At 55.8% G+C, this 26,137-nt stretch overlaps 2 protein-coding genes and 1 long non-coding RNA gene across 9 annotated transcripts in view; 1 reads left to right on the plus strand and 2 right to left on the minus strand.

Annotated features, from left to right (window-relative positions):
• TAF1B (TATA-box binding protein associated factor, RNA polymerase I subunit B) overlaps positions 1-213 on the minus strand; it is a 102,002-nt gene extending 101,789 nt beyond the window's left edge. The window contains exon 1 of the mRNA XM_045054983.1: positions 154-213. Within this exon, the coding sequence (XP_044910918.1) occupies positions 154-201 (48 nt within the window). The 5' untranslated portion in view covers positions 202-213. The remainder of the gene's footprint in view (positions 1-153) is intronic.
• Positions 214-4,619: 4,406 nt separating this feature from the next.
• Positions 4,620-25,689, plus strand: LOC109498427. Of its 7 annotated transcripts, none has more exons than XR_006596016.1 (5): positions 4,620-5,007; positions 10,123-10,186; positions 10,779-10,997; positions 11,205-11,407; positions 14,956-15,842. XR_006596016.1 is itself a non-coding variant. In XM_045054987.1 (4 exons), exons 1-4 carry the CDS (start codon positions 10,000-10,002, stop codon positions 14,992-14,994), a joined length of 591 nt encoding a protein of 196 aa, XP_044910922.1. In that variant the 5' UTR covers positions 9,749-9,999; the 3' UTR covers positions 14,995-15,842. The 7 variants fall into 7 exon arrangements, 2 of the variants coding, with proteins under 2 accessions (XP_044910922.1, XP_044910921.1); XR_006596018.1 differs by having other exon boundaries at positions 10,836-10,997; XR_002155262.3 differs by lacking the exon at positions 4,620-5,007 and adding an exon at positions 5,019-5,636.
• LOC109498429 lies at positions 12,808-19,656 on the minus strand. The gene is made up of 3 exons (XR_006596019.1): positions 17,768-19,656; positions 13,544-13,717; positions 12,808-13,278 (listed from the first exon to the last, which is right to left on the minus strand). It is a non-coding gene; the product is annotated as an uncharacterized LOC109498429 (long non-coding RNA).
• Positions 25,690-26,137: the final 448 nt, after the last annotated feature.

A 26,137-nucleotide genomic window follows, 5' to 3' on the forward strand; every position in this document is an offset into this window, starting at 1 on the left:
TATTCTCTGAACAACAATATTGGGGCGTGTGAAATGACAAGAACGAGGTATCGTGACAACCGGAGAACCGTGATTTAAAACTAAGACCCTTCCCACAAATCCAGGCTCGGGCCCAGCAGGGCTGGGGGCTGTCTGCAAGACGCACTTTCTCACCTGTCGGGGCTCACAGGGCTCCCTCCGCTTTAACGGCTCCTTCCGCATCCCGGGCTTCACTGAGCCCTGCGAGTTCTGGAAGGCTCCAGGAGACCCCAGTCTCCTCGTGGAATTCCAGTGGGCTCGATTGGCCGTGGGGGAGGTGTGCGGGCGCCACCTCGTGGCCGCGAGCCCTCATTGCACCAAATGTAGACCCTTGACCCACCAATGGGCTGATCCTAAAGGTTGGCGGCCCAGGACCTTGGGTGGGAAGACCCACGCTGCCAGACACCCCACCCCTGCCAGGACAGCCCACTGGGGGGTGCCCAGGGCCTCCTTCCAGGCAAAGATGGTTTTCGCCCTTGGAAGGGGAAGGTCCCGGTTGTCCTGTTCCTACATTGTTATGTACGACTCTCCCTCCTCTTTCTCCCCACAGGGTCTCACTAACTCTGAGGCCACCCAGTGGGGCTGGGCAGAACGCTGCCCTGCTGGGATGCAGTGTGGTGTGGTGGATGAGGGTGAGCTTGGGGGCCACGGAGGCCTGAGGTGACCAGCTCTGCCATCGTGGGCACACCGCTTGACCTCTTGGGGCCTCGGGTTTTCATCTTTTTAAAAAAGGAGATAATTGGGGCGCCTGGGTGGCTCCGTCGGTTGAGCGTCCGGCTTCAGCTCAGGTCATGATCTCACGGTCGGTGAGTTCAAGCCCCGCGTCGGGCTCTGTGCTGACGGCTCGGAGCCTGGAGCCTGCTTCCGATTCTGTGTCTCCCCCCCGTCTCTGCCCCTCCCCTGCTCATGCTCTGTCTCTCTCTCAAAAATAAATAAAAACATTTTAAAAAATAATTTGAAAGAAGAAGATAATTATGTATGCCCTAAGAATTGGGGATATGGATGTAAACTCTGGGCGCCTAATAGTTGCTAAAAATGGCAGCTGTTAACACTATGAACTTGAATGGCAGCCTTGCACCTTCTCCAAGGGGGCACCGCCCTCTGTGGGCGCCCTCATCACTGATGTGCTCGCCACCCTTCCCAGCCGGGGAGATAGTCAGCGGCAGGTACAAGGTCACCTTCCACAGCGCCGGGCACCCGTCTGTGTCAGAGGCACGTCCCACCATGGGAGCTGTTAGACCAGCACCAAACGGATGAGAAGTTTGCCTGCGGGTCTCCTAAGAGATGGTCAGTGAGTGCGGAAGTGGGGCGGCCGGGACTCCCCAGGAGGACTTGCGTGTTGAGGTGCCACCCAAGGGACCAGGGCACTGTACCGCCACTGGGAGACAACTCCAGGAAATCCCCCTGCATCCATGGAGTTCACCAGCTGGAGTCCACGAAGATTGGCCGGAAGGGCTCACGGGTCTGCGTGGGCTCCAGGCAAAAGTGACCGGGGATTCGTTCCAGAACAGTCTGGAAAAAAAAGGAGACCTACTTCCAGTCTGCTCTCCGCATCTCTCCGAAGAGCCTTCTGCCTCCATCTGGAAGAGGAGGCAGTGTAGGGGGGTGGGGGGGACAGAAACCTACTGGGCCACAGGGCTCTCCGGCCTCAAAGGCCATAGTAGTTTTACCACAGGGTTCACTGGGATGGCTGGGCCAAGCCAGGTCTCTGGAGAAAGGGGGTCCCCTGGTGGGTGAGGCCACACGCCACCTTCGTCGTGGTACCTTTGCCATGGCGCCCAGACATTCCCGGGAAGCCTTGACAGGCCGCTGGGCTGTGGCTTCAGACGCATCCTCGGGGCAGAGAGCGCAGTCTTTCCTACCAGGAGGAGGGCCACACGTGGCCGGCCTCCCTGAGGACGCTGCCCTCAGACTAAGGCCACTGGGAGACCACCACAGCGTGCGCCAGCTGCCTTGCCAAGCACCAGGCCACCCAGATACCCTTTTCTGCGGGATCATTTCCAGAACCTTCCATGGGGCAAGAGTGAGGCCTCGTCTAGCCAGTAGCCATGGCAGCGTTGGGGGCACCGTCTCAGAGTGCCTCTGGGCCTCCATCAGGATGGGGTGGGGAAGGCCCTCGGCCCCCCAGCCCTTCTGCCCACCGCCCCCCCCCCGACCCCCAGGCACCGCTCCTGCTGATGCCTGGATTGTTCCCACTTAGACTTCACTGGAACCATCTCTGCAGGAGGAATTGCCTTCCCTTTCCTTCGCCCGAGCTTCATTCACCGCCACAAATATTCACCAGTCACTGACTCCACGCTAGGCCCTGCGCTGAGGTACAGTGATGATGGAGAACGCCCACAAGTAAACAGACGCCATCAGTGAAGCCACCCCTCCTTGGCTTGGCGGAACCCCACTTCCTCCAGAACACCTCCCCTGCCCACTCGTGTCGTTGGCTGGTTTGAGAACAGGGAGGCACCAGCACCCAGTGGCACCTACAGGTGGACTAGACCTCTCACTGCCGCCTCCACGGGCAGGGCGCACGAGAAACTTCTCTGGGGTCTGATCCGAAGCCCCCTCCACCGGTTTCCGTCCTGGTGGCTGAGGCAGGCAAAAGTCCCCGCGAGTGTGGTCAGTACCTTCTCTGAGCTCTTGGGCCATGAGATCCTTGCGGCCTCACTGCCAGGCACCTGAGGGAGAAGCCTGACCTGCCATCCCTCCCCCAGGACAAGCGGGAAGGGGATGACTTGCCCCACTGAGGCCCGGCCACCACGTGAGGCCCGATCTGGATGCTGCCGGTACAGTTACAAACACTAACAGCGGGACAGGAGCAGCAAACATGAATAAGGACACAGGCAGAGCATCTGCCCCAAACAGGCCGGACACACACGAGACAGAAACTGAGCTCGGAGGGGTCAAATGACTTGCCCACGGTCACACAGCTGATGGGGGCCGATGCCTGGTTTCCTAATAGGTCTGCCCGCTCCCTCTGGCCAACCTCAGGGCTTCTCATATTTTTTGAAGTCGGTGGGGCGGTGGGTGGTGGTGTTAGTTTCCTGAAGCTACTGTCATAAGGTTCCACAGACCAGGCGGCTTAAAACAACAGAAATGTACCCCTTGCAGTCCTGGAGGCTGGACCACCCAAATCCAGGTGTCTGTCCACCATGTTTCCTCGGAGACCGGGCAGAACCCCTTTTTTTTGCCTTTTGCCAGCTGCTGGCCGTCAATCCTTGGCACTCCGTGGCCTGTAACTGTGTCATTCCAGTCCCTGCCATTCTCCGTGTGTGTCACTGTCTTCACATGGCATTTTCTCTTCTTATAAGGCCACCAGTCATACTGGATTAAGGGCCCACCTTAACGGCCTTACCTTAAACTGGACTACATCTTCGAAGACCCTACTATTCCAGATAAGGTCACATTCACAGGATAAGAACCTGTCTTTCAGGAGCAGGGGGGCACGACTCAACCCATAATAGGGAAGAAACTCTGCTGGGGTGAGATGGGGCCAGGAGTTCCAGATGTGGAGTTTCTTTGAAGCCCCAGTTTTTAATCTTAAAAATTACTATCTGTTTAACACTATTCTCTGTTGCAAATTCATGTTTGTTTTAATATGAAATAGTATTTCTTCAGATCTTTTGACCCTTTGGAGGGGGGACGTGTTTATCCTATGGCTTCATGAGCCTTCAATACATTTCTGGAACCTTCTCAAGTGAATCTGTGGCCCAGTTGGAAAAGTATAAACCAACCTAAATTCACTTAGTTCCCGTAAGAACCCAGGGAGGCAGGTATATTTAACTCCAGAGGAAACTGGCTCATCGGTGGTTAATGAGCTGCCAAAGTCACATCCTAATAGATCGGGGGCCAGGGCCAGAATTCTGTGCTTCTGGCTGCCTGACCAGCTTTGCAACTATAAACATGTGACCAAGGGGAGAAGAGGGAAAGAGAGAGAGAGCGCGTGTGCCCTCCCAATATTTGGGGAGGGGGATTTGGGTACCTGTTGTGAAAATCAATGACACGACTTCTGAGACATTCACACGGTTTTCTGCGTGGCAAAACCCGTAACGTTTTCATTAAGATAGAAGAGAAAATCCACTCTCACCACATTCAAATGTTATATTCCTAAATATTCACGTTAGACGTGCCCTGTAAGGTTTCTAGGGGAAAAGGAGGGGGCGAACTGTTATTTATTCTGCTTGTCACTTGGCGGTTGCTTAAAAGGTCATGAAGTGGGGCTCTTGGGAGGGGGGGTCTCTGGTCACTACCAAGAGCGTCTCTAAGTAAAGTTCCTCATTAGACCAGCGTCACCACTGCTTAACCCAGCCCCCCCATCCCCTCGGGTCACCCAGTCACCCACCCCTCCGTCCACGCAGCAAGCCTCCTCTGGGCATCTAGCTGCACCAGGAGAGTCACCACCGAACGACGCACAGTCCTGCCGCTAGGAAGCGCATACACAGGGAAACCAGCGTCCCCGTGCCCTAGACAGGAGCGGCCATGAACCCCGAGAGGCTCGGGAAACTGCGAAGTCAGCGTGTGGGTGAGGCTGCCTGTGCGTGTGCGCGCATGCGCGTGTGAGTGGGCGTGAGCCCCACCCCCGCCCCCACGCCCATTAGCCGCAGAGCGGCCTGTCTGCTCAGTTTCACCGTCGTGCCCGGCCGCTCCCATAATCCGCTTCCTTGGGGTGGGCGAAGCCAGGACACCTGCTGCGGACGTGAGCACCTGCCGGGTTGCCCTGCGCCTTTCCCAAGCCAGCCCCCCGGGGGAATCCGGGCTGGGACACCTGCACACCCCGTCCCCTCCCCCGGGGTTGGGCAGCCTAGTCTTCCTCAGCGTCGCCAATCTGGGCCCCGGGGACTCTGTGTCCATTTTTTCTTGGCTCCCAGAAGCCAGCGACCTTTGCCTGGGGGTTGTGTGAGCCCCTGGTTTTCACCCGCGGATCGTAAGGGTTGTCCAGGCAGGATTCGCTAGAGGAAGGAGATAGTTAAGGCGACCCCCCATTGTGGGTGGATCAGGGTCAGTCTGTGGCCTGCGTGGGAGGCTTTTGTTTCTTAATTACGCTGTTTCTTGGGTGAGGGAACATCGGCTACAGTTTCTGAGCATCTTTGTGCAAGGTGCTGTGTTCCTCACTACAGACCGCGTTGCTAATCCCCTGAACAAGAATTGCACGGCAGGAATTGCTTGTTTTATTTTGCAGAGAGGTTGAGTTCACTTGCTCAGTGTCTCCCAGCCAGGACGTGGCGGGGCAGGACTGCCTGCTGTATCCTGTGGCCTCTTGGTGACGTCAGCTCCTCCGTCCTGTCCTGGGAGAGGACCTCAGGAGGCAGAGCCGAGGGTCTCATGCAGCAGCGCGTGTCGTGTGTCAGTGAGAGAAACCACAGGGAAACCGCAGGGGCCACAGCGCCCCAAAGTTCTCCCAGCTGCCTTGTCGGCGTTCCTGAGACTTCTGCGCTTGAACCTCCTTGGAGGGCCCACCCTCCGGGCCCCCAGCGCTGGCACCAAAACTGGCACAGACCTGTCCCGTGTAGAAACAGCTTCCCTGGTCCAAGATCTCTGAGACCTCATCACTATTGTGACTCTGTGGTTCCCGGGGAGGGACCTGAGGCCCGGAGGGGATCCCAGAGCTGCCCAAGGTCACCCCACAGGTAAAGACTGCATGTTTGAGGTGGACATGGGACGATGACAGGGACATTGGTGAGTGTCTGAAATTGAGATGTCGCCTGCATATCAGCCCCATGGCTGGTTGTCTGGGGTCACATCCCATCCGATGCCACCTGCGGGAGTGTGGCAACTTTTACGGCAGAAGGAATAATAGAGCAGTAGTAAAAATCCCTGCCACTTTCAAGGCCCCCTCCGTGCGGTAGTTATGCTGAGCACTTAGCCTGTATGGATTATCTTTGATCTGCAGGATAACCCTGCAGGCAGGTGTTCTCATTTCCCAGTTGAGGACCTGATGGAGGCAGAGAGGTTATTGACCTGAAACCACACAGTGTGTGTGTGGGGGGGGGGGGGAGGACTGATCCTAAATTCAAACATTTTTGATGTTTATTTATTTTTGAGAGAGACAGAGCGCGAGCAGGGGAGGAACAGAGAGAGGGAGACACAGAATCCAAAGCAGGCTCCAGGCTCCGAGCTGTCAGCACAAAGCCCCACGCGGGACTTGAACCCACAAACCGTGAGATCATGACCTGAGCCGAAGTTGGACACCTAACCGACTGAGCCACCCAGGCGCCCCACTGGTCCCAAATTCAAGTCTTCCTGCCTGACCCCCAAAGCTTTTCAGTAGCACCCCCTGACTTTCTAGAAGCTAGCCACGTGATTAGAAATGTGCTTTTAAATGTGATTATTTGTGTATTCTCTTCTACCAGACAATAGGCTGAGCCAAGGGAAGAGGTTGTCGCCCATGTCAGGCAGACAGGGAGCAGCAAGTGATTGCCAGGCCAGGAATGGATGTGGGCTCGGGGCATGTGGGACGAGAAGGAGGCTCTGAGGGTGCAGGGCACTTACACAGTGAAGGATCGGGTGGGGAAGGTGTGCCATTGCGGTAACATTAGTGATCAGACCAACTTGGGCAATGCCCTGGAAGCCAGGGGGCACTGAGGTTAAAGGTCCCCAGAGATCAGGGAAACTAAGGTATGGTTCTTGTGAAACCCCAAAGGCAGCTTTCTACCCACGTATCTATGCACTCGACACATCATTCTAGAACAGCTACTTGCGCCAAGCACTGTGGCATGGGTCTATATGCCTATCTTGCTGGGGGGCTGGGCTGGGACCTAGGAGATGGAGTGTGGTGTTTACTGGAGGCTTTTCAGAATGGGGACAGCAAGGAGGTGGGGGCGGGCTGGACATACGGAGGGAAGCGAAGGGACAGTCTCGTGGAGAAGAGAAGCCGTCAAATGAGCTCCTAGTAAGGTGCTGCTGGGCTGTAACAGGGGCCAGAATAGATCATCTCGCTGCTGCCAGAAGTAACCCAATTTAAAAGAGAAGGTGGCCCCCTGAGAAGAGGAAGTGACATGCATAAAGAAGTAAGCATGTGGGATCAGGGATGATGGCCTTGGTGGCCATAGCTCTTGAGCCCTTAGGGAGCACTTCAGCTCTTTGACATCCAAGCCACAGTGACGGGGTTGTGTTCACTCCAGCTGAGTTGGCTCGGAGGGAGGTTTCTGGATCACCAGCTAGTCACTGGCCAAGGGCCACCCTGGGGACTGAGCGAATGCCCATCAAGTGGCTTCGGGAGCCCAAGGCCGGTGCTCCCAGGTGAGCTGCTGGGCAAGCCCTGGGAAGCGCAAGGAGCATCCAGAAGGAGTCCAAGGGACCCGGGGCATCTGTGTGGAACCTGGATGGCATCTGCTAGAGGGGGCGAAGCAGAGGGAGGGGCCGAGGGCTGGCCAGGTTGATCCTGGGACCTGGACGTGCTCCCAGTCTGTCCCCCCTCCCCCCTGTTGCCCTCCCAGCCCGTTTCCAAGTCTGGGCCTCTTGGGCTCAGTTTTCTCCAGAGACTCTTTCCATGGCCTCCCGTGGACAGGAGGGGATGACTCCTCGCTACATGGCAGAGGATACTCACTGGGGGTCCAGCTCCCCGAATAAAGACTTTCCACCACTCCCCTCTTTCCCATACCAGGCTTCTGTGGTTCCACCCGCTCCAAGTGCTTTGAGAGTCGTCAGCTGTTCTGTGGGGTACCCTTGACCTTGTCGCTCCCGTCTTCCTCTGCAGGCCCGTATGTGAAACTTCGGTGCTATTACATCAGTCATCTTGCCTCCATTTGCTTCCAAACAGTCCGTGAACTCTCACTTGCTGTTGTCTCTTTGTCTTTGCGGCCCCGTCATCCTCCAGGGGCAGAGAATCCATGGGTGATACAACAACCCAATCTGTCATTGCACGGGGAACCAGTGCTCCAGCTGTTCTCCCATCAGCCTGCCTGGGACTGATGCCCAGCCCGGTCATCGGAGGCAGGACTGGAGTTGGGCTTTGGAGCCAAGGTTCTGAATCAAGCAGAGGCAGGGCTTGAGTGAGAAGTCAGGGTGCAGGGCAGAGCTCCAGGTGACTGCCAGGCCAGGCTGAGAAGTAGGTATGACAGGCTGGCCAGGACAGAGCACACAGAAACTGGAGCTCTGACGAGGGCAGGGTGAGCTGGTGGGACTGCCCTCCGAGGCCAGCCTCAGGCTGTCTGGTCAGAGCACATCCTGGATGAGCAAGCCTGAGGAAGCAGGAGGGAGGTAGTGAGTAGTGAACCTCCAGCCCTGCAGGAGCAGAAGGAAGGGAGAGAGGACAGGAGAGACGGAGGTGTGGGAGGGACTCGGTGGGCACGGCAGGCAGTGTCCTGGCACCAAAGCAGCAGAAGCCGTGCCTCCCTGGGTCGGGGCTGAGGGTGTGCTCTGCTTTGGAGCAGAAGCTGTTTGTCCACGGCCCTCCATGATGGCTCCTGGTCAAGGTGGGTTGTTGGCCCTGCAACCCAAGGTGAGGCTAAGCAAAGGTCCTGGGGTTGGGGAGGAGAGGCCGGTGGGCATAGGGTCATATAACAGGAAGGAAAGGAGACAGACAGTCCAAGGCTCGAGGGAGTGTCACTCTGGAGGAAGCCACCCAGTGGCAAATGGCTAAAAATCATGGCGGCCTTTCCTCGGGGGAGCCTAGAGACCAGGGGGCTCTGTCCCTTGGGGGAGACTCTTGGAGGAGAGCCGATTTATTAAAAGTTCCATTAAGAGGGGCGCCTGGGTGGCGCAGTCGGTTAAGCGTCCGACTTCAGCCAGGTCACGATCTCGCGGTCCGTGAGTTCGAGCCCCGCGTCGGGCTCTGGGCTGATGGCTCAGAGCCTGGAGCCTGTTTCCGATTCTGTGTCTCCCTCTCTCTCTGCCCCTCCCCCGTTCATGCTCTGTCTCTCTCTGTCCCAAAAATAAATAAACGTTGAAAAAAAAAAATTTAAAAAAGTTCCATTAAGATTCATCTCTGACTGCACCGTAGCAGTAAGAGGCAGCCTGTGTGGCACACGCCTGGACCCTCTACAAAACCCATCTTTAAACTCATCCTGTGGTGGGAAGGAACATTCAGCGAAGAGCCAATGTGGGCGGGTCAGGGAGGGCCGGTGCCCAGCCGGAACAGACAGGCATGCTTCCCTCCCAGACAGGCTACTGCAGCGGCCAGGGTGCCAGTCTTGCGGGCTCGGAACCAGACTTGTCAACTTGCCAGGATGGACCCGTCTCTCCGAGAAGGAGTCATCCTGACCCAGTTCACATGACTGATGTATAAAATGTCAACATAGCCTTTCCTAGTGAGACACGAACGTCGTGAAGACCAACTTTCTGCCTAGGCGTGATTAGTGCATTTGTGTTTCTAGGAAACAGAAGTTCACTTGGTGAAAATGGAATCAGAGTGTGGGAGTTGGACCACTTAGATATTTAATGGCATGAGACTGTTACGGCCCATATCGTCACCTCCTTGATGGGATGCCTTTGCCAGCAGCCAGATAACCTCGATTTGCATTAACTAAGCTCCTTGGACTGTATTTGAGAGATGTCGCCAGCCTTGGTTTCCATGCTCGAACAAGCTCTTAGCCCTACAGATGAGCACTTTAAAAAAAAAAATAGCATTAAAAAAAATTCCATCAGGGGAGCCTGGATGGTTCAGTCGGTTGAGTGTCTGACTTCAGCTCAGGTCATGATCTCACGGTCTGTGGGTTTGAGCCCCGCGTCGGGCTCAGTGCTGACGGCTCAGAGCCTAGAGCCTGTTTCGGATTCTGTGTCTCCCTCTCTCTCTGACCCTCCCCCGTTCATGCTCTGTCTCTCTCTGTCTCAAAAATAAACATTAAAAAAAAAATTAAAAAAAAAACTCCATCAAAGGAGAAAAATCGCTCATTCTGTCGTATCAGGGGTTTTTTGATTACAAGAGGTGAAACTTAACTTCAGCAAACGTTAATTTATCGGAAAGAAATGTGAGAGACGGTGTCTGGGTTCTCCGGAGACACAGAGACTGAGGCTGAGAGAGATTTATTTTAAGCAGTTGCCTCGGTGGCTATGGGGGTTGGCAAGTTCAACATTTGCAGGGCGGGCTGGCAGCCTGGAGACTCAGGCAGGACTCCTATGTGGCAGTCTTGGGAAGGATGCCTTCAATATATCTGGCTCTTCTCACATTTTCAGTTCTGGAGGCCAGAGTTCAAGGTCAGGGTGTCAGCAGGCCTGGTTCCTTCGGAGGGCTGTGAGGGTGAGTACGTTCCGGGTGTCTCTCCTCGGTTAATAGATGCTGTCTTCCTGTTCATGTGGGGTTCTCCCTATCTGTGTGCCCGTGTCCTCTGCCAGGGCCCCATTTCCAAATAAGCTCGTATCCTGAGGTACTGGGGGTTCGGACTTAAATACATGAATTGGGGGGAACGCAATTCAGCCCAGAACAAGACTAAGTTCAGAGGCGAGGAGAGAACCAGGCTTGGGTGTGGCCAACAGCCAAGGCGGTTCTAGAGGCTTTGCAGCAGGAATTGCAGGATCTGACCCGGAGCCTGCGCACTCGGGGCCGGCAGCTGCCTCTTAGCTTCCCCAGAGGACTGGCCCCCTACGTCCACTTGCTGTGTCTGTCCCTCATTCAAACTTCAAATTCTAGGGAGGAGCAGTTGACCGGCCCGCTTGAGTCACGAGCCTGTCCCTTAGCCAGGCAGTGGGGCGGAGGGGGAGGGGCAGGCCAGCTGTGGTCCCTCCGGGAGCGCCGTGGGAGGAGGGGTCACTCCGATCTTGCATGCTGGGGAGCTGTTAGGAAGAGGAAATGGAGGCAGAGAGCACATAGGTCCAGCCCTATCTCTTTTCAGAGGCGGTCACCCCTCTGCCGAGGTCCGAGCCTACTGATTTCATGGCCTGATTCTCAGGTTTCACAGAGGTGGACTGTGAGCCTCAGGGGCATTCGAGATGCCTGTGGTTTGAGCTGGCCAGAGGCCTGGCTGGGAGCCAGGAGGCCCAGGTGTCCTGGATGTCCTCCGGTCAAGCCCTGGGCCCGGGCCAGCCCTCTCTTCCAGGAAACACTTGGCCAGGTGAGTTCTACGCGCCCGGTCTGAATGCCTATACTTGCAGTGCGTGCGTGGAGAAAGCTCTGGGCTTGGCCTCCTGGGTTGCTATAGCTCGCGAGTCCCCCTTTCCTAATCTCCTCCTAAAAAACTGGTGTCGGGGAGGGAGCTGAGGCTGTATTTCAGGGCGGCTGACACAGCGAATGCACCTGACTGTCAGCGCTTGTCTGCCAGGACCCGGGAAGAACCCGCCGGCATCCCTTCCGGGTACGTGGGCCATCCACCTGCGGGCCCAGGCCAGGCCTCCTGTGAGGCCAGCCCCCTGTGCCGCCCAGACTCCCTTCCTGTCTTTGACGGGGAAATGCAGAGCTCTTCTGCACCCAGCCCACCACCACACAGACTTCGCCGGGGACAAGAGAGGACTGTGCGGCACAGAGGTAAGGCCGAGGCCTCCCCCAGCCCTGGGCATGCCCCTGCCCCCGTCCCTACAGCCCAGCCTTTGCTCAGAGAGGACTCTGCCTGTGGCCAGCTTGCCATGCAGCATCTCTGGGCACAGCCACTGAAGCCCAGGGGCTGATGGGCCACAGGGCCTGGGACTGTCAGAGGAATCACAGAGGCAAAGGTGTCTGAGCTATAGGAAACGTCAGTTAGGAGATGAGGCTCCGAGAAGAGTCAGTACTTCTCAGCTGGCAGTAACCAGATGCCAGGCTGGTTCCCAGTCACTGACTTCTGCTGCCTGAATGTTTCTCAGACGGGATCCCCCTGGGACCGTTTGGGTGCTCAAGAATTCTTTTTTTTTTTTTAATGTTTATTTATTTTTGAGAAAGAGAGAGAGAGAGAGACAGAGCACGAGCAGGGGAGGAGCAGAGAGAGAAGGAGACACAGAATCCGAAGCAGGCTGCAGGCTCCAAGCTGTCAGCACAGAGCCCGACATGGGGCTCGAACCCGTGAACCGCGTGATCATGACCTGAGCCGAAGTCAGACGCTCAACCGACTGAGCCACCCAGGCGCCCCAAGAATTCTTTACAAAGAATCTTAACTGGAGCATTTGTAATCCAAGCAAAATCTGAAAAGAATTATCACGGGCATGGTCTCGACCATCCCGACAAAGCTCTTATAACTGGGGACTGCCGCGGACTGTCGGGGCCCACCCTGCTTCGAAGACACTAACCATGTGGGCTGTTCGAACTACTGCAGGCTGATGAAGAACTGAGAGAAGCCAGATGACATCATGGCCCAAGGGAGGCCAGCAGGGAGGGGAGGAGAGGGGCAGGGCCCTGCCGGAGGGGGGCGGGGGCTGTGGCTCTGGTGGCTCCGAGGCCTGTGGGTTCCGGACAGCCTCTGGTAGCTTCTGAGCATGTAGCTTCTCTGACACAACCCTATGACTCACGTCTCATCCTGGCTCAGCTACCGGAGCCCCAAGCCAGAGGCAGAATTTTCTAGGCTGTGTGGCAACAAGATCAGCTATCCTGAGAGAATTGGCCGGTGCTGAGGTTGGGGGTGGGGGTTGCAGCAGAAATGGGGAGGCTCTGAGTCATCCCAGGGCGGCAGGAGAGCTGGGGGCCTGGGACTGGAAGGGTCACAAAGAAGAAACTGCCCCCCCCACACACACACATACACACAGCACTCTCCATCCGGGTCCTTAAGATCTCTGTGCCTCCAAGTGGCTCGGTTGTGCATGAGCTACCCTCTCCCTACTCGCGGAGAGGCACCTAACACAGGGTTCTTCATTCGCTCCCTGAGGACAGCCTCGTGGGGAGGGGCTGAGCCAGGCAGGTGCCAGGACGCCCATGGCAGTCCTTTGTGCCCTGTGTGGAACTGGACTCCTCTGGGACAGGTGGATGTCCTCCCGTGGCGCATTGGGTCTCTGCGATGTTGGTCATGGGTTGTGTTTGGGCCTCTGAGAAGCCACGCTCTGCCCTGCCCTGGAGGTGTTGACAGAGTGGCCTGGAAATCTGGGTCAGCAACGGGCAAGTCCCTACAGGTGGGCCCCAGTGCCAGGAGAGACAGGCCTGGCTCTAACAAAGCTATGAGCTCAGCTGGGGACCGAGAACCCACTGTTATGACACATCTCCTTCCTGTGCCCGCCCAGAAACCCTTTCTGAGGAGGCAGCGCGGCATAAGGAGAGGACAGGAGCTCGGCAGTCACCCAGGTTCTGGACCCGGCTTGCAAGTCTGACTGTGGGTCGTCACAGCCAGAGGGGACCCTACGATGCCCCCACTCCCTGGGGCTTGGATTGGGGCATCTTAGGGTCCCCTCCGGCTGACCCTTTGGTCGCTGATTTCCTCTGGAGCTGGCTGGCTGGTCCTGCAGCGGAACAGAGATGAAAGAATAAACCCTCACAGTTATCAAAATCCTTATCCCCAGCCTTCCCAGGACAGCCTAGACCAAGGCCACAGGTCCCCTAGGGTCACTGCTTCAAAAGGGGGACAGGCCCTCAGTCGACTCCATTTGAAGCCAGGCTCCAAGAAGCTTAAGAAAGGGTTAGGTTCTGCAGGCAGTGGGTGTGAAAATTCCTTTGCTGCAGATGCTCTGAACAACTCATGAATTTTTCTCTCATTTATACATTTACCCATCCATTCATTTCTCCTGCTCGTCCGTTCATGAACAGATCAGACTCAGCTGATGCCCTCGAGCGGCTGCAGCAGCTTCTAGGCTAGAGGAAGAGTGATGGTCCCAGTTCATCCAGTCCCAGGCAGCACCACAGACCTGGGCTTGAGGCATCATCCACGAGGGGGCAGGAGGCCTGATGGGGACAGAAGGACAGCCCTGCACTGAGGGCTCCCAAATCCCCAGGGAGAGAAACGCACAAAAGCTGGGTATTATCATTATTTTCCCATTTCACAGATGGGAAAACTAAGACTTAGAGAGAAAGGTGGGTGGCCCAAAGTCACACAGAGTCCAGATCGACCCAGGAACCTGGAGAGAGTCAAGAGAGGAGGGCAGGAGCAGGGGAGCAGGGAGGGAAGGAAGAGAAAAGGAGGTCTCTGGAGCTCAGGCTGGAATGGGCAGGGGAAGTGCAGAGATGTTCCCCGCCCCAGACTGGCTCCACCTGGCATTCCTCGGTCCCTTTGCCTGAGGCCTGGACCCTGGGCTCCCAGGCATCCACCCCTCCGGCCCCACCTTGTCCCTGCGGCACAGCCAGCGCCCCAGCTGCTGTGCACTCCTGCCCTCTGGTGGCAAGATCTGGAAACGTCACCCCTGCACCCCTGGCCTGTCTCGTGGAAACTGGGCGCAGGTCAGTTCAGCACCTTCTGTGCCCCAGACCCTGAGCTGGAGATCAGAGAAAAAGGGAAATGGCCTTATTTGTGCGAGCGCATGGTTTAGGGGAGAGGCCAGAGGAGAAACAGACCTTGACCATACAATGAGGAAGGGACTTGGCGGGGAGGAGCTTGGGGTGTCACGTGATAGGACTGTTTTTAAAAGGAGGCGGTCCTGGGGCGCCTGGGTGGCTCTGTCGATTGAGCCTCCAACTTTGGCTCAGGGCAAAAGCCCTTGTGGCTCGTGAGTTCGAGCCCCGCGTCGGGCTCTGTGCCAACAGTCCCTCTCTCTCTGGCCCTCCCTGCTACGCTGTCTCTCTCTCTCTCTCTCTCTCTCTCTCTCTCAAAAATAAATAAACATGAAAACACAACAACAACAAACAAATGAGACAGCCCTAGATCTGTGAGTAGGGGCCTTTCCCAGACGCAGCCCCCGCTCTGAAGGCCCTAGGCTGCCCCTCCGGGGTGGGAAGTGTGCTGCAATACTGGTCTGTCTGAAGCCAGAGTCCCAGAGCCACAGGAGACACCTGAGGGAGGTTTTCAGCCGTGTCTGCAGAGGACCCTCAGGGGTTGTGAGGTGCGTGGGGTGCGTGGGATGGGTCCCACGGCTTCTCACTGTCCTCACCTGGCCTCACACTGGAGAGGCCAAGTAACAAGTCGGTTAAGTGCTGGGTTTTAGAGCCGGACCGCACAGGGCCTTACGGTGTCATGTGACCTTGAACAGGTGTCTCGGGACCTCAGCGTCCCCATCGGCTGCTGGTAGAAGACTGTGACCACCTCCGAGGGGTGTCGTGAGGACTAAAGACGTGGGCACAGGAGAGGCACGTGGCACAGCGTTGGACACGTGGTGAGTGCCGTGTACTTTCTTTCTTTTGCAAGGTGTTTCCTCGGTCACTGTCATGGCAGATGGTGCCCATGGGGGCAGAGGCCCAGGAAGGGGTGTCTCACCCGAGGACACTGTGGGAGCCGTGGCCGCACTGATCCTGGAGCCCCGGAGCCGGGTACCGTCCATTGAGATCATGCGGGAGCTGGTTGGACACGCAGACTCTCAGGCCCTGCCCCAGACCCACAGACTCGGAATCCGCACTGTAACAAGAGCCTGGCTGATCCGTGTGCCCGTTACAGACGCGGGGTGAGCGTGTCTGGGCAACTGCATGGAGGTGGATGAGGAGCTGCGGGTGATGCCAGCCCCCCGGGGCAGCACCTGCGCCTGGCTCTGGAACTCTCGGGGCGTTGGCTCCTGCAGTCAGCCAGGCCTGCGCACGGTCACAGCCGCGCTGGCGAGTGAGTGCTGAGCTGGAAGCAGGCCCCAAGTCCCCTGTGAGCCTAAATCTCCCCGGGGGAAGTCAGGAATCTGAGCCAATACGTGAGGAGAAAACTGGAATTGGCCAGGCCGACCTGGGAGCAGTGGGTGGGGATTCCAGCAAAGGGGGCGGCCTGTACCAATTCCTGAGCTGGTGTTTTCAGAGGACAGGGTTTTGCAGACTTTACCCGAACACTTTACCCAGGGCCCAGGGCAATTGGAAGCCCCCGTGCTCTGTATCTGCACATTCAAAAGTTATAAATCAAAAAACTCACAAACTATTAAATACACTCTGTTCTAGCCTCTTACCTTGATGAATAAGCTTCACCTAGAAGTGCAGGTTCAAATTTAGAATTTTTGGCCTCCTTGGAGTCCGGTTCCAAAACACGACGGTGTGGGGGCACCTGGGTGGCTCAGTCGGTTGAGCGGCCGGCCGACTTCAGCTCAGGTCATGATCTCACAATTTGTGAGTTCAAGCCCAGGGCCAGGTTCACTGCTTTCAGTGTGGAGCCTGCTTCAGATCTTCTGTCCCTTTCTCTCTGCCCCTCCCCCACTTATTCTCTCACGCTCTCTATCTCAAAAATAGATAAAAAGCGTTTTAAAAATTAAAAAAAAAAAAAAAAAGACAAAACACAATGGTGTGGGCTGAGCCAGGTCCTGACCATACCGCACCCCACCAGGAGGACTCACACATGCGGGCACACACACACACACACACACACACGCAGTGGGCCCAACCCTCCCATACCACATCCCTCCCCCTACACACAGCTCTCCTTGGCATGTGCACAGGGGATGGGTGGGCCCCAGGATGAGAGACCCATGGAGTCCCTGGAGAGGGGAGGATGGTCTGAGAAGACTCATTCATCATAACCCTGTGAAGAGGGCCCCAGCTGAAGAGGCCTTGTGACAGTTAAAGTGTGACATACCCTCAATGAGAAGATTCACTGATTTCAGGGATGTTAAAATGTGGAAAAAATATGCATCTTAGATTCTGCCCCCTGCCCATGAGAATTTGTTTAAACTGAACGTCAATTTGCACAGTATTAACAATATTAACAATTTTCAATCGTAACAATATTTAGTCTTCCAATCCATGGACATGGGATGTCTTTTCATTTATAACAATTTTCAATCGTGACAATATTTACTCTTCCACTCCATGGACATGGGATGTCTTTTCACTTATAACAATTTTCAATCGTAACAATATTTAGTCTTCCACTCCATGGACATGGGATGTCTTTTCATTTATAACAATTTTCAATCGTAACAATATTTAGCCTTCCAATCCATGGACATGGGATGCCTTTTCACTTATAACAATTTTCAATCGTAACAATATTTAGTCTTCCGATCCATGGACATGGGATGTCTTTTCATTTATTTAGGTCTTGAGTGTCATTTAATGATGTTTTATAGTTTTCCATGTAAAAGTCTTGCGCTTCTTCACATGGTGTTTTTATATTCATTTCCTCTCTGAAGACCTGCAAACCCTCTGTGAAGTAGGCTTGGTGGTCATGATTAACTCCATTTTGTAGATGAAAGAAGCCTCAACCAATTAGTGGCAGAGCTGGGATTTGAACCTGTATCCCCTGTCCTCTGGCAGCGCTGGGGCTGGACTTGCTCTGATCGTAGCTGCTTGTCCCAGCACCTCCCTGCACAGGAACAGGACGTCTCTCCTCCATCCCTGTGTGGGGGAAGCTGGCTGGCCGGGTGGCAGTCTCCTCTTCCCCGCTGACTTGGAGGGTGGGACAGGGGCAGGGCTGGAGCCAGATGCTCAGGGTCAGGGAAGGAATGTCCAGGGGAAGGTTCTCCATGCAGGCCACAAGCAGGGAGGGAACCTGTTTGGTTTTAACGGTGTCCTCTGCCCTTGGCTGCAGTGAAAATCACTGGAGTGCTTTAAAAATTCCCAGTGTCCAGGCTCCACATCAGACCATTTAAAGCCTAACTCCAGGGAGCAGGGTCCGGAATCTGTGATTTTAAACTGCCCCGGTGAGTCTGCAGCCCGGGCTGGGAACCCCTGGGTTAGATGTTGAAGTGAGCTGTCAGTCCTGACCCATCACTCTGCCAAGGTGGTGGGGCAGAGGACTCCAGACTTCAGACCCACACAGACCAGGCCACCATCCCAGGTGTGAACCTTGGGTCTGTCTCACAAGTTCTATGTCCCTGGACCCTTCACCTCTCTGAACCTCGATCTGTTAATCCATAAGATGGGGACAATTACACCTACCTTGAGACGGGCAGTCTGTCTCTCTTCCCTTGAGTCTGGACGGGCCTGTGATGGCTTTGACCAGGAGGGTACAACAGAAGGGACACTGTGCCGGCTCTGGGTCTAGACTTCCGCCTCCTCGGCCTCTTCCGTGACTTCTCCGGAAAGGAGAACAAGACTGAGAGACAACTTGCCCGGGGGGATGAGGGAAAGCAACCCTTCACTGCTTTCCTGGCTCTGAAGGAGGAAAAGGCAACATCTGGAACAACAGACTTGGCCGGGCTTTCCAAGTCTGAGTCCCTGTTCGGCCATTCCCCTGCTGTGTAACCTTGGGCTGGTTGATTACCCTCTCTGCACATATGCCTCCTCTTTTGTCATTATCACTTAGATGATAATAATGGTGCCCACCCCAGGGCTATTGCAGGGTTTAACTGAGAGTGGCACCTAGCACTATGAACCCTACATGTTGGGCTCACTGACTTCCAACGGCCCCTATAGACACCAGGGGGCAGGGAAGCCTTCTCTGGGTGGGGGCCCCTTGGCTCTGTCCTGATGAAGTGGCTGCAGATTATTTTTAACTGGGAGGCCTGCCAGCCTTTGTGGCGAGGTTATTCGGGGTCCGGCCGCAGCTGTGCAGGTCTGGCGGCTTGTTTTCGAAGAGGAAGCCCGGAAGGGCCTGGGAAAACCCCCTGTTTCCCACTAGTCCCCTCCTTTTCCCTCTGGAAACAACAGAGCCATCCAGGGGGTCTCAGGGTGGGGCAGGATTTCCCCTCTTGGGGAAGGGCCCTCACTTCCGCCCCAGAGCTTGTGCATCAGAAATCAGGCGGGGCCGGCGGGGGCAGCAGATGTCCTATCCTCCTTGCCAAGCCAAGGGCACCAGGACCCCACCTTTGGTTGAGGTGTGATCCGGATGCCAAGTGGACCTCCCGGTCCCTGGAAGCATGGGGACACATCCTCCGGGCTCCCCAGCAAATGGTCCTGCCCGAGTCGGCCCAATTTCCAGGAGCCTCAGGGCCCCTCCTGCCCCTCAGAGTGAGTCTCAGCCCTCCTCTGTGCTTCTCCCTGGTGAGGCTTCCTGAGCAGCTGAGACAGCTCGTGTGGGGAGCCCTTCCCCTCACCACCCAGGTCCTTCTACCTTCTGGCTTCTGTGTCTCCTCTGTTCACCCTTCCTCCACCTCAGGGGGCTCCCCTCTCTTCCCTCCCCCACCTCAGGGGGCTCCCCTCTCTTCCCTCCCCCACCCCAGGGGGCTCCCCTCTCCTGTTTTAGAATCTAAAATCTCAGATCTCCCCTTTGTCCTACTCAGAACAACATCCTGGGGCCTAGGGGTCCCTTGAGAGGAGGTCCTCTCAAGGTAAGTATTCGAATTTAACCTGTGTGCGTATGTGTTCCTTTGACGTCTGTCCCGTTTGGTGTGTGTGGAGACAAGAAATAGGAGAAGGGCTGCTCTCTAGTTTTGGGCAACAACGTCCCCCTTCCCCTGTCTCCCCACCGATGTTTCCACTGTGGGCTGAGGTCCTCGCCAGGTGCCCAGGACTTTGGCCTTCCCACAGAACACTGCGTCGCTCCAAAGGGCTCAGCAGAGCGCGGGGCCTCTGGGAGGACTGGGGAAGGGGCACGGCAGAGCAGACAGGGCAGAGGTCACGGCTCAGATGACGGGGACTTGGAGATGATCTGACCCAGCAATTGATCAGACCTTTTATTGTGAGACAATATAAATGGGATTTGCCGTTTTAACTAAGCTTGAGTGAACTGTTCAGTGGTGACCGGTTTCCATGGCTGAAGTGACACTCGTTCGGATAAAATCTTAAGCAGAAGCCTGATGTGAAACCGTTAACGCACTGCTGCCCCGTGGAGGGCTGGGCCTCGGGCGGGGATGGGGGGGAGCGGGTGAGGTGCAGGGAGAGGAGGCTCCCCCCCACCCCGCCCCCGCCGCTCCCCATCAGGCTTTTGGCCCCCTCACCCCCTGCCCTCCAGGTCTGGTCCCACCCCCGAGCCCCATATCCGCTTGGGGATCTCCGGCCACGGGTAAAGGCACTTTGGACAGTGGCTCATGGTGACGGACAAGAAGGTGCGAGGCCTGAGCCTGCCACAGAGGAAACAGGTGCTTCTGAAGCATTGAGGGTGGCTCGTCCTGTGGGAGGAGGACTTGCTTCCTGGCAGAGCCCCACGGAGGCACATTTCTGAGGCCACCGGGCATCCGTGGGGGCCGGGCGGTGAGCTCAAGATGCAGGCCCGTGGGCGAAGGAACCTGGCCATGGGTCACCCCCCCGGGACCCTTGTCCAGGAACGTTTGGCCTGAATAGGGCAAACCGGCTCCGTGGAACATTCCTGGAGTGTTGCATTTGCCCATTTGGATGAATTCCTCCTGACTTCCTCTGAGTGGAAGGCGGGTCGTGAGTGAATCCCACGGGGGAGACCCTCTGCCCCTGCCCGGAGGAGGTAGCGGGCGTGAACGAGGGAAGGGCCTGCAGGGAAGGAGGCCCCGTGGCCTTGGTGGGCAGGTTGGGCTTCCAGCTCCAGACAGAAGCTCTCGCTCAGGAGGAGCCTCAGGAGGGGATGTGGTCCCTCCGTCCTCCCTGCCGCGCACACGCCACACCCCCTGGCGTGCTCTCCAGCAGCACAGGGGACTTGGTGTGGCCCCGCTGGGGTCCATCGGTTTCCCGGAGAGCCAGCTGGGGCCAGAAGAGGCTGAGCCGAAGCAGGCCCTGCCCAGCCCGCACACACCAGACACAGTGCGGGCTCTGGGCGGTGACCAGGACAAAGGCGGGGGGCCCTGTCGCGTAGAACCCGGTCTCCCCTCCCTTGGCCCACCAGGGGTCTGTCCCGCGTTGGGCACTCGTCTGGGTCAGAGGTGGAATATCCCTCAGGGTTCCTTGCGGTCGGTTGTGGCTGAGAGGACGCGGCAAACACAGACAAAGCCGCGGGGCCCTTTGGAGCCGAGGGGGGCCCGGTGACAGCCCCCAAATCGCTTCCCGGGGGTCCCGGAGCCACCGTGCTGTGCTCCACTGGTTTTCTTCGAAAACTTGAGACAGGCCCCGAGACTCTGGGCTTCCCCGGGAGTTTCTGGGGTGCAGTGCTAGGGTGGATTTTATAGCAGAAGAGCCAACATACTTGAAGGAGGGGAAAGAACCGGGCAGGAGGTTCCCTGCCCAAGTTGAAACCTGGTGAGGTTCAGGGGGGCTGGCCGTCCGGAGCCTGCCCCAGGCCCCTGAAGCCACATACTCCGCGCTCGGCAGCAAGATGCCAACAGACACACTTCTTCACTTGACGCAGTCACCTTTTGGGGGGGGGGGGCAGAAAAGTGAGCCCCTGAGCCTTTGCTCCAGGGACTGATCCTAGCTGCCTTGAAATGCATTGAAATCCCTCCCGTCCCAACTGCCAGACGTCAAAAGCATCCTAAAACCTCTCCAAAGGAGGTGGAACAACGTAGGAGGCAAATATTGGAGGTTTGGGTGAGAACGCTCATCTTTAGGAAAGCCATGGGATGGCCGGAGAGGGCTCGGGAAGAGAGGACACAGAGAGCTGCAGGTGACCCCCGGAGACAGGCTCTCTGAGGGGACGCAGGCTGAGGACATGTTTTCCTGTTCGCTTTGGAATGCTGTCAACCCGGAACCACACAGAGACAGTGAATTGGGAAAAGGAGACCAGAACCGTCGGCCCGAAGTTGGTTTGCAGAAACTCATCGACGCGGTCAGCTTGAGCGCTTCCTCCCAAAGGCTCGGAGGAGGAAAACGGAGCACAGGGTAAGTTCTAGGAACACAGCGCTTACTTACAGCTCCACGAAAAGTCTCCACACGGAGTGAACATATGTGCAGTCGGAAATCCCACAGCCGAGATTTCAAATCCTGCCTGGGCTTCACTAAGAACGCGTCACGGAGCTTTGCAGAACCGTAATCGAGGAGGGAACGTGCTGCTCAGAAATGGAGGAGAAACTTCTCGTCCTGCGTGGAAACATCAGCACCACTCACAAGTGGGACTCCGACAGGAAGATGAACAGAGACCTGGAGGGAGACTTGGAAAGAACCACCTCCTTCTATCAAAGCCTGTTGTCTCGAAAGAGGAGAAAGCTCCAGAAAAGTGGACAGCGGCCCCTCCCCAGAGAGAGGGCTCAGCGGGTAAGTGGAGACGGTCCCACAGACGCAAGCTGATGGAGGCAGAGTTAAGGTCCAGCTTTTCCCAAGTGGCCTCTGGCCCCCACTCAGCCCAGGACAGAGGCCAAGGGACCAGGGGTTCTGGGGCTCCTCACGTCCCCACGGGAGGAGGCTGGCTGAACCAGGAGGGCTCAGGGACCCAGGCCACACCTGGGTGCCACCCACAGCACCAGGCCCCACACATCCACACAGCACAACACTTGCCCCATTTCTCTCTCTCCCTCTCTCTCTCTCTCTCTCTCTCAAAATAACTTAAAAAATTTTTAATTTAAAACATTTTTTAATGTTTATTTATTATTGAAAGAGAGAGAGAGAGAGAGACAGAGTGAGAGCAGGGGAGGAGGAATAGAGAGAGAGACACACACAGAGTCCAAAGCAGGCTCCAGGCTCTGAGCTGTCAGCACAGAGCCCGACACGGGGCTCAAACTCAGGAACCATGAGATCATGACCTGAGCCGAAGTCAGGAGCTTAACCCACTGAGCCACCCAGACACCCCAAACATTTCATTCTTTTGAGAGGGGTGCAGAGAGAGAGGGAGAGAGAATCCCAAGCAGGCTCCATGCTGACAGCAGCACTCAATCTTACAAACTTTGAGATCATGACCTGAGCCAAAATCAACAATCTCACCCTTAACTGACTGAGCCACCCAGGCACCCCTGCCCCATTTCTCTCTTAAGAGTAATTTTGATGAGTATTTTTAGTTGTTTGTTTTTATTTTAATTTTTTTAATGTTTTATTTATTTTTGAGAGAGAGACAGAGCACAAGCCAGGGGGGGGGGGGGGCGGGGGGGCAGAGAGAGATACAGAATCTGAAGCAGACTCCAGACTCTGAGCTGTGAGCACAGAGCCCAATGGGGGACTCAAACTTGTGAACCACAAGATCATGACCTGAGGTCAACCAACTGAGCCACCCAGGTGCCCCTATTTTTTTGCATTTTTAAATTTTAGAGAGAGAAAGAGAGCTCACTAGCAGAGGAGAGGGGCAGAGGGAGAAAGAGAGGGAGAGGGAAAGAATCCTAAGCAGGCTTCAGCCCAAAATGGGGCTCGATCCCATGACCCTGGGATCATGACCTGAGCCAAAATCAAGAGTTGGATGCTCAACTGACTGAGCCACCCAGACGCGCCAATATTTTTAGTTTAACTGCTGCTATTTAATTTTTTTTAATGTTTTTTATTTATTTTTGAAGGAGAGAGAGAGAGAGAGCATGAGCAGGGGGAGGAGCAGAGAGACAGGGAGACACAGAATCCAGAGCAGTCTCCAGGCTCTGAGCCGTCGGCACAGAGCCCGATGGGGGGCTCGAACCCACAAACTGTGAGATCATGACCTGAGCCGAAGCTGGACGCTCAACTGACTGAGCCACCCAGGTGCCCCCAGAGCTGCTATCTAATTGATGCTACATTTGCTTTGCTGAGGTCCAATAGAATTGTACTTCCTAAGATAGCACTCTTCAAATAGAGATGATTTAATATAATTATTATGAATACGCTATCTCTACTTCATTGGACTCTAGAATTGGGTAGGGTAAGGATTGTATTTTGATTGAAACAAAAGTTCTGGCAAACAGCCTCTCCTTTGCTGTCCTGCTCACTGCTCCCTTGTATCCAATAAGCTTCAATCACCTCTAAAAGAAAGAAAGAAAGAAAGAAAGAAAGAAAGAAAGAAAGAAAGAAAGAAAGAAAGAAAGAAAAAGAAAGAGAAAGAAAGAAAGAAAGAAAGAAAGAAAGAGAAAGAAGAAAGAAAGAAAGGAAAGAAAGAAAGAAAGAAAGAAAGAAAGAAAGAAAGAAAGAAAAGGCCCACTATTACTTAAACCATAATGGAACTTGGACATGCCCAGATGAAAATGTGTGAAATAATAAACACCATATGATACGCTCTGAACTGTTAGAAGAATTGCACAGAAGTAAATAGCTGCCTTCATAGATTCTGATTAGTTTTTTGTTCGTTTTTAAGTGGGCTTCATGCCCAGTGCAGAGTCCCGCGCGGGGCCCAAACTCCCAACCCTGAGATCAAGACCCAAGCTGAGATCAAGAGTTGGACGTTTAACCAACTGAGCCACCCAGGTGCCCGATGCTGATTAGTGTCGAAAGCAGTGCAACGCGCCCCCCCCCCCCAAAACCCGATGACACCCCCAGCCGAACCTGTTAATAGTGTTAATGGTTTAGCTGTAAATTCGCAGACTAACTTAAGGGAATTAACACTTTACCATCATTAGTTTCTTGGTTTTGATTTTCTCTTCACTTGCGTCATTCCACGTAGGGTGCCCTTGGCTGCTTCTAGATTTCATGCAGCGAAAATAAAAGTGTTTCCCCTGGGCGAGGGAAAATGGAGGAGAGTCACCCTCACACTCCCAGTGCCTTCTGAGGGGCTTTTCCACGGATGCCTCCATCCCTCCGTGTTGCACCCGGGGAAACAGAGAGACAGCGATTTCCCACCGCCGCGCGCGTGCGTGGCAGCGCAGAGCTGAGCACCCCGGCTGGTTCGTTTCCTGTCTGGATTTGAGCCGTGTGCTGCCCGCGGAGAAGAAGCAGTCATCTCAGCTCCCACCTGGGCTTCGAAGAAAATTTAATCAGCTTCCTGGTGTTTTCCAGGGTAACTAAGAGCCGGCTTTTTCGACCTGTTTGCAGCGCGACCTGATGTGTCCTTGGCAACAGTGGTTAACAGGAATACGGTCTCCCCCGGGGCCCGGCGTGTCCTCTCCTGCCGGAACTGCCATCCCAAGCGAAGGGCAAAGCAGCGCGGGCCCCCAGCCCCGGCGTGCGGGCTGTCTTCCGCTGAGATCTGCTTATTTTTAACCCAGAGGAAATCTGCCCAAGAAACAGGATGTCCGTGCTCGCCTGATTTTTCTTTTTATGGTCTATAAGGACGTGATGGGGAGAATTTCGCCATTGGCCGAAATCGCTTGTTTTTAACAGCAGTGTGAGACGGAGAGCCTAAAACTGGGCTGTTCGCGGACCCAGGAGGAAGACCCCACTCCACTTCCTTATACGGATGAGGAAATGAAAGCTCAGCAGGGTCGCTGATTTGCCCAAAGTCCACACCATTTCCTGGCGGTGTAGGACTCGAGCTGGCTGCCTTTTAGGGGACTGGCCTTTCCGCAGATCTGGCTCGCGGACGGTAGCGCCTGGCGGGAACCGTCGCCCGGTGGATGGGCGCAGGCCTGTTCACAGACTTTATTAGCCGCGGAGATGCATTCTGGGGCTGCCTGAGATACCTTCTCCATTCTCCTGGCTCCCTTGTCTGCCAGCCGTCAGCCAGATGCTGGAAACCTGACGTCTGCAGGGAACCGAGTAAAATAGGCTGGGTGGGGCCGGCGTCCCGCACCTGCCTGTCCCTGCGTGAGGTCTGAGCCTGGAGGCCACGAAGTCTGTCCTCTCCCAGCTCAGTCAGGGCCTGGGGTCTGTCCCGGTCCCGAGGCCCCTCCTGGACTTTCGCAGGTGCCTTCGACAGCCCCTGCGGTTGGGCTCTGGCCTCGTTGTGGGGGTGAGATTTTACCTCTCCCCTCTTAGGTCTTCAGCCGGGTCCGGAAATGAAATTGATCTTGAAGGAGGTGCACCTGGGCAGCTCAGTCGGTTGGTTCAGCATCCGACTTCGGCTCGGGTCATGATCTCACGGTGTGTGAGTTCAAGTCCCGCATCGGGCTCTCTGCTGTCACAGAGCCTGCTTTGGACCCTCTGCCTCCCTCTCTCTCTGCCCCTCCCCTGCTCATTCTGTCTCTCTCTCTCTCTCTGTGTCTCTCTTTCTCAAAAATAAATAAAATATCAAATAGAATAAATTGACCTAGAAGGATTCATTGGAGGTACACACAGATCTCTGTAGGTACTGGGGAGCTCCATGGGAAAATGAAGCCCCAAAGAAGTGATGAAACCTGAGTGCTTACATGTTGAGCAAAGCGGGGCGTCTGTGGGGGAGGAGCCAGCATATATGGGGAGCCAGCTGGCTGCCCAGTTCTGCTGCACAGAGTTCTCCCGGCCTCAACTCCCCGTCTCCTCCTCCTGGAACAGGGAGGTGGGCTGGGCATCCCCACCCCCACGCCACCCCACTCTGACCTGTGGGCAGCGGGGACACCTCTGGGGGTTGGGGGCAGGCAACAGACCCACGAAGGTACCCGCTCCCGGGGGACATGTTGAAATCAGCAGGGAAGTAAGTCTCCCGGCTGTGGACCCCGCTGTGCCCCAAGGGTGGGAGCTGCGGCTGGTCACCCCTCCTGCCATCTGGGCCCCCCGTTTGCACACAACACT

Source organism: Felis catus, chromosome A3 (assembly GCF_018350175.1).
Source record: "Felis catus isolate Fca126 chromosome A3, F.catus_Fca126_mat1.0, whole genome shotgun sequence".
In the NCBI taxonomy this organism is placed as follows: domain Eukaryota; kingdom Metazoa; phylum Chordata; class Mammalia; order Carnivora; family Felidae; genus Felis; species Felis catus.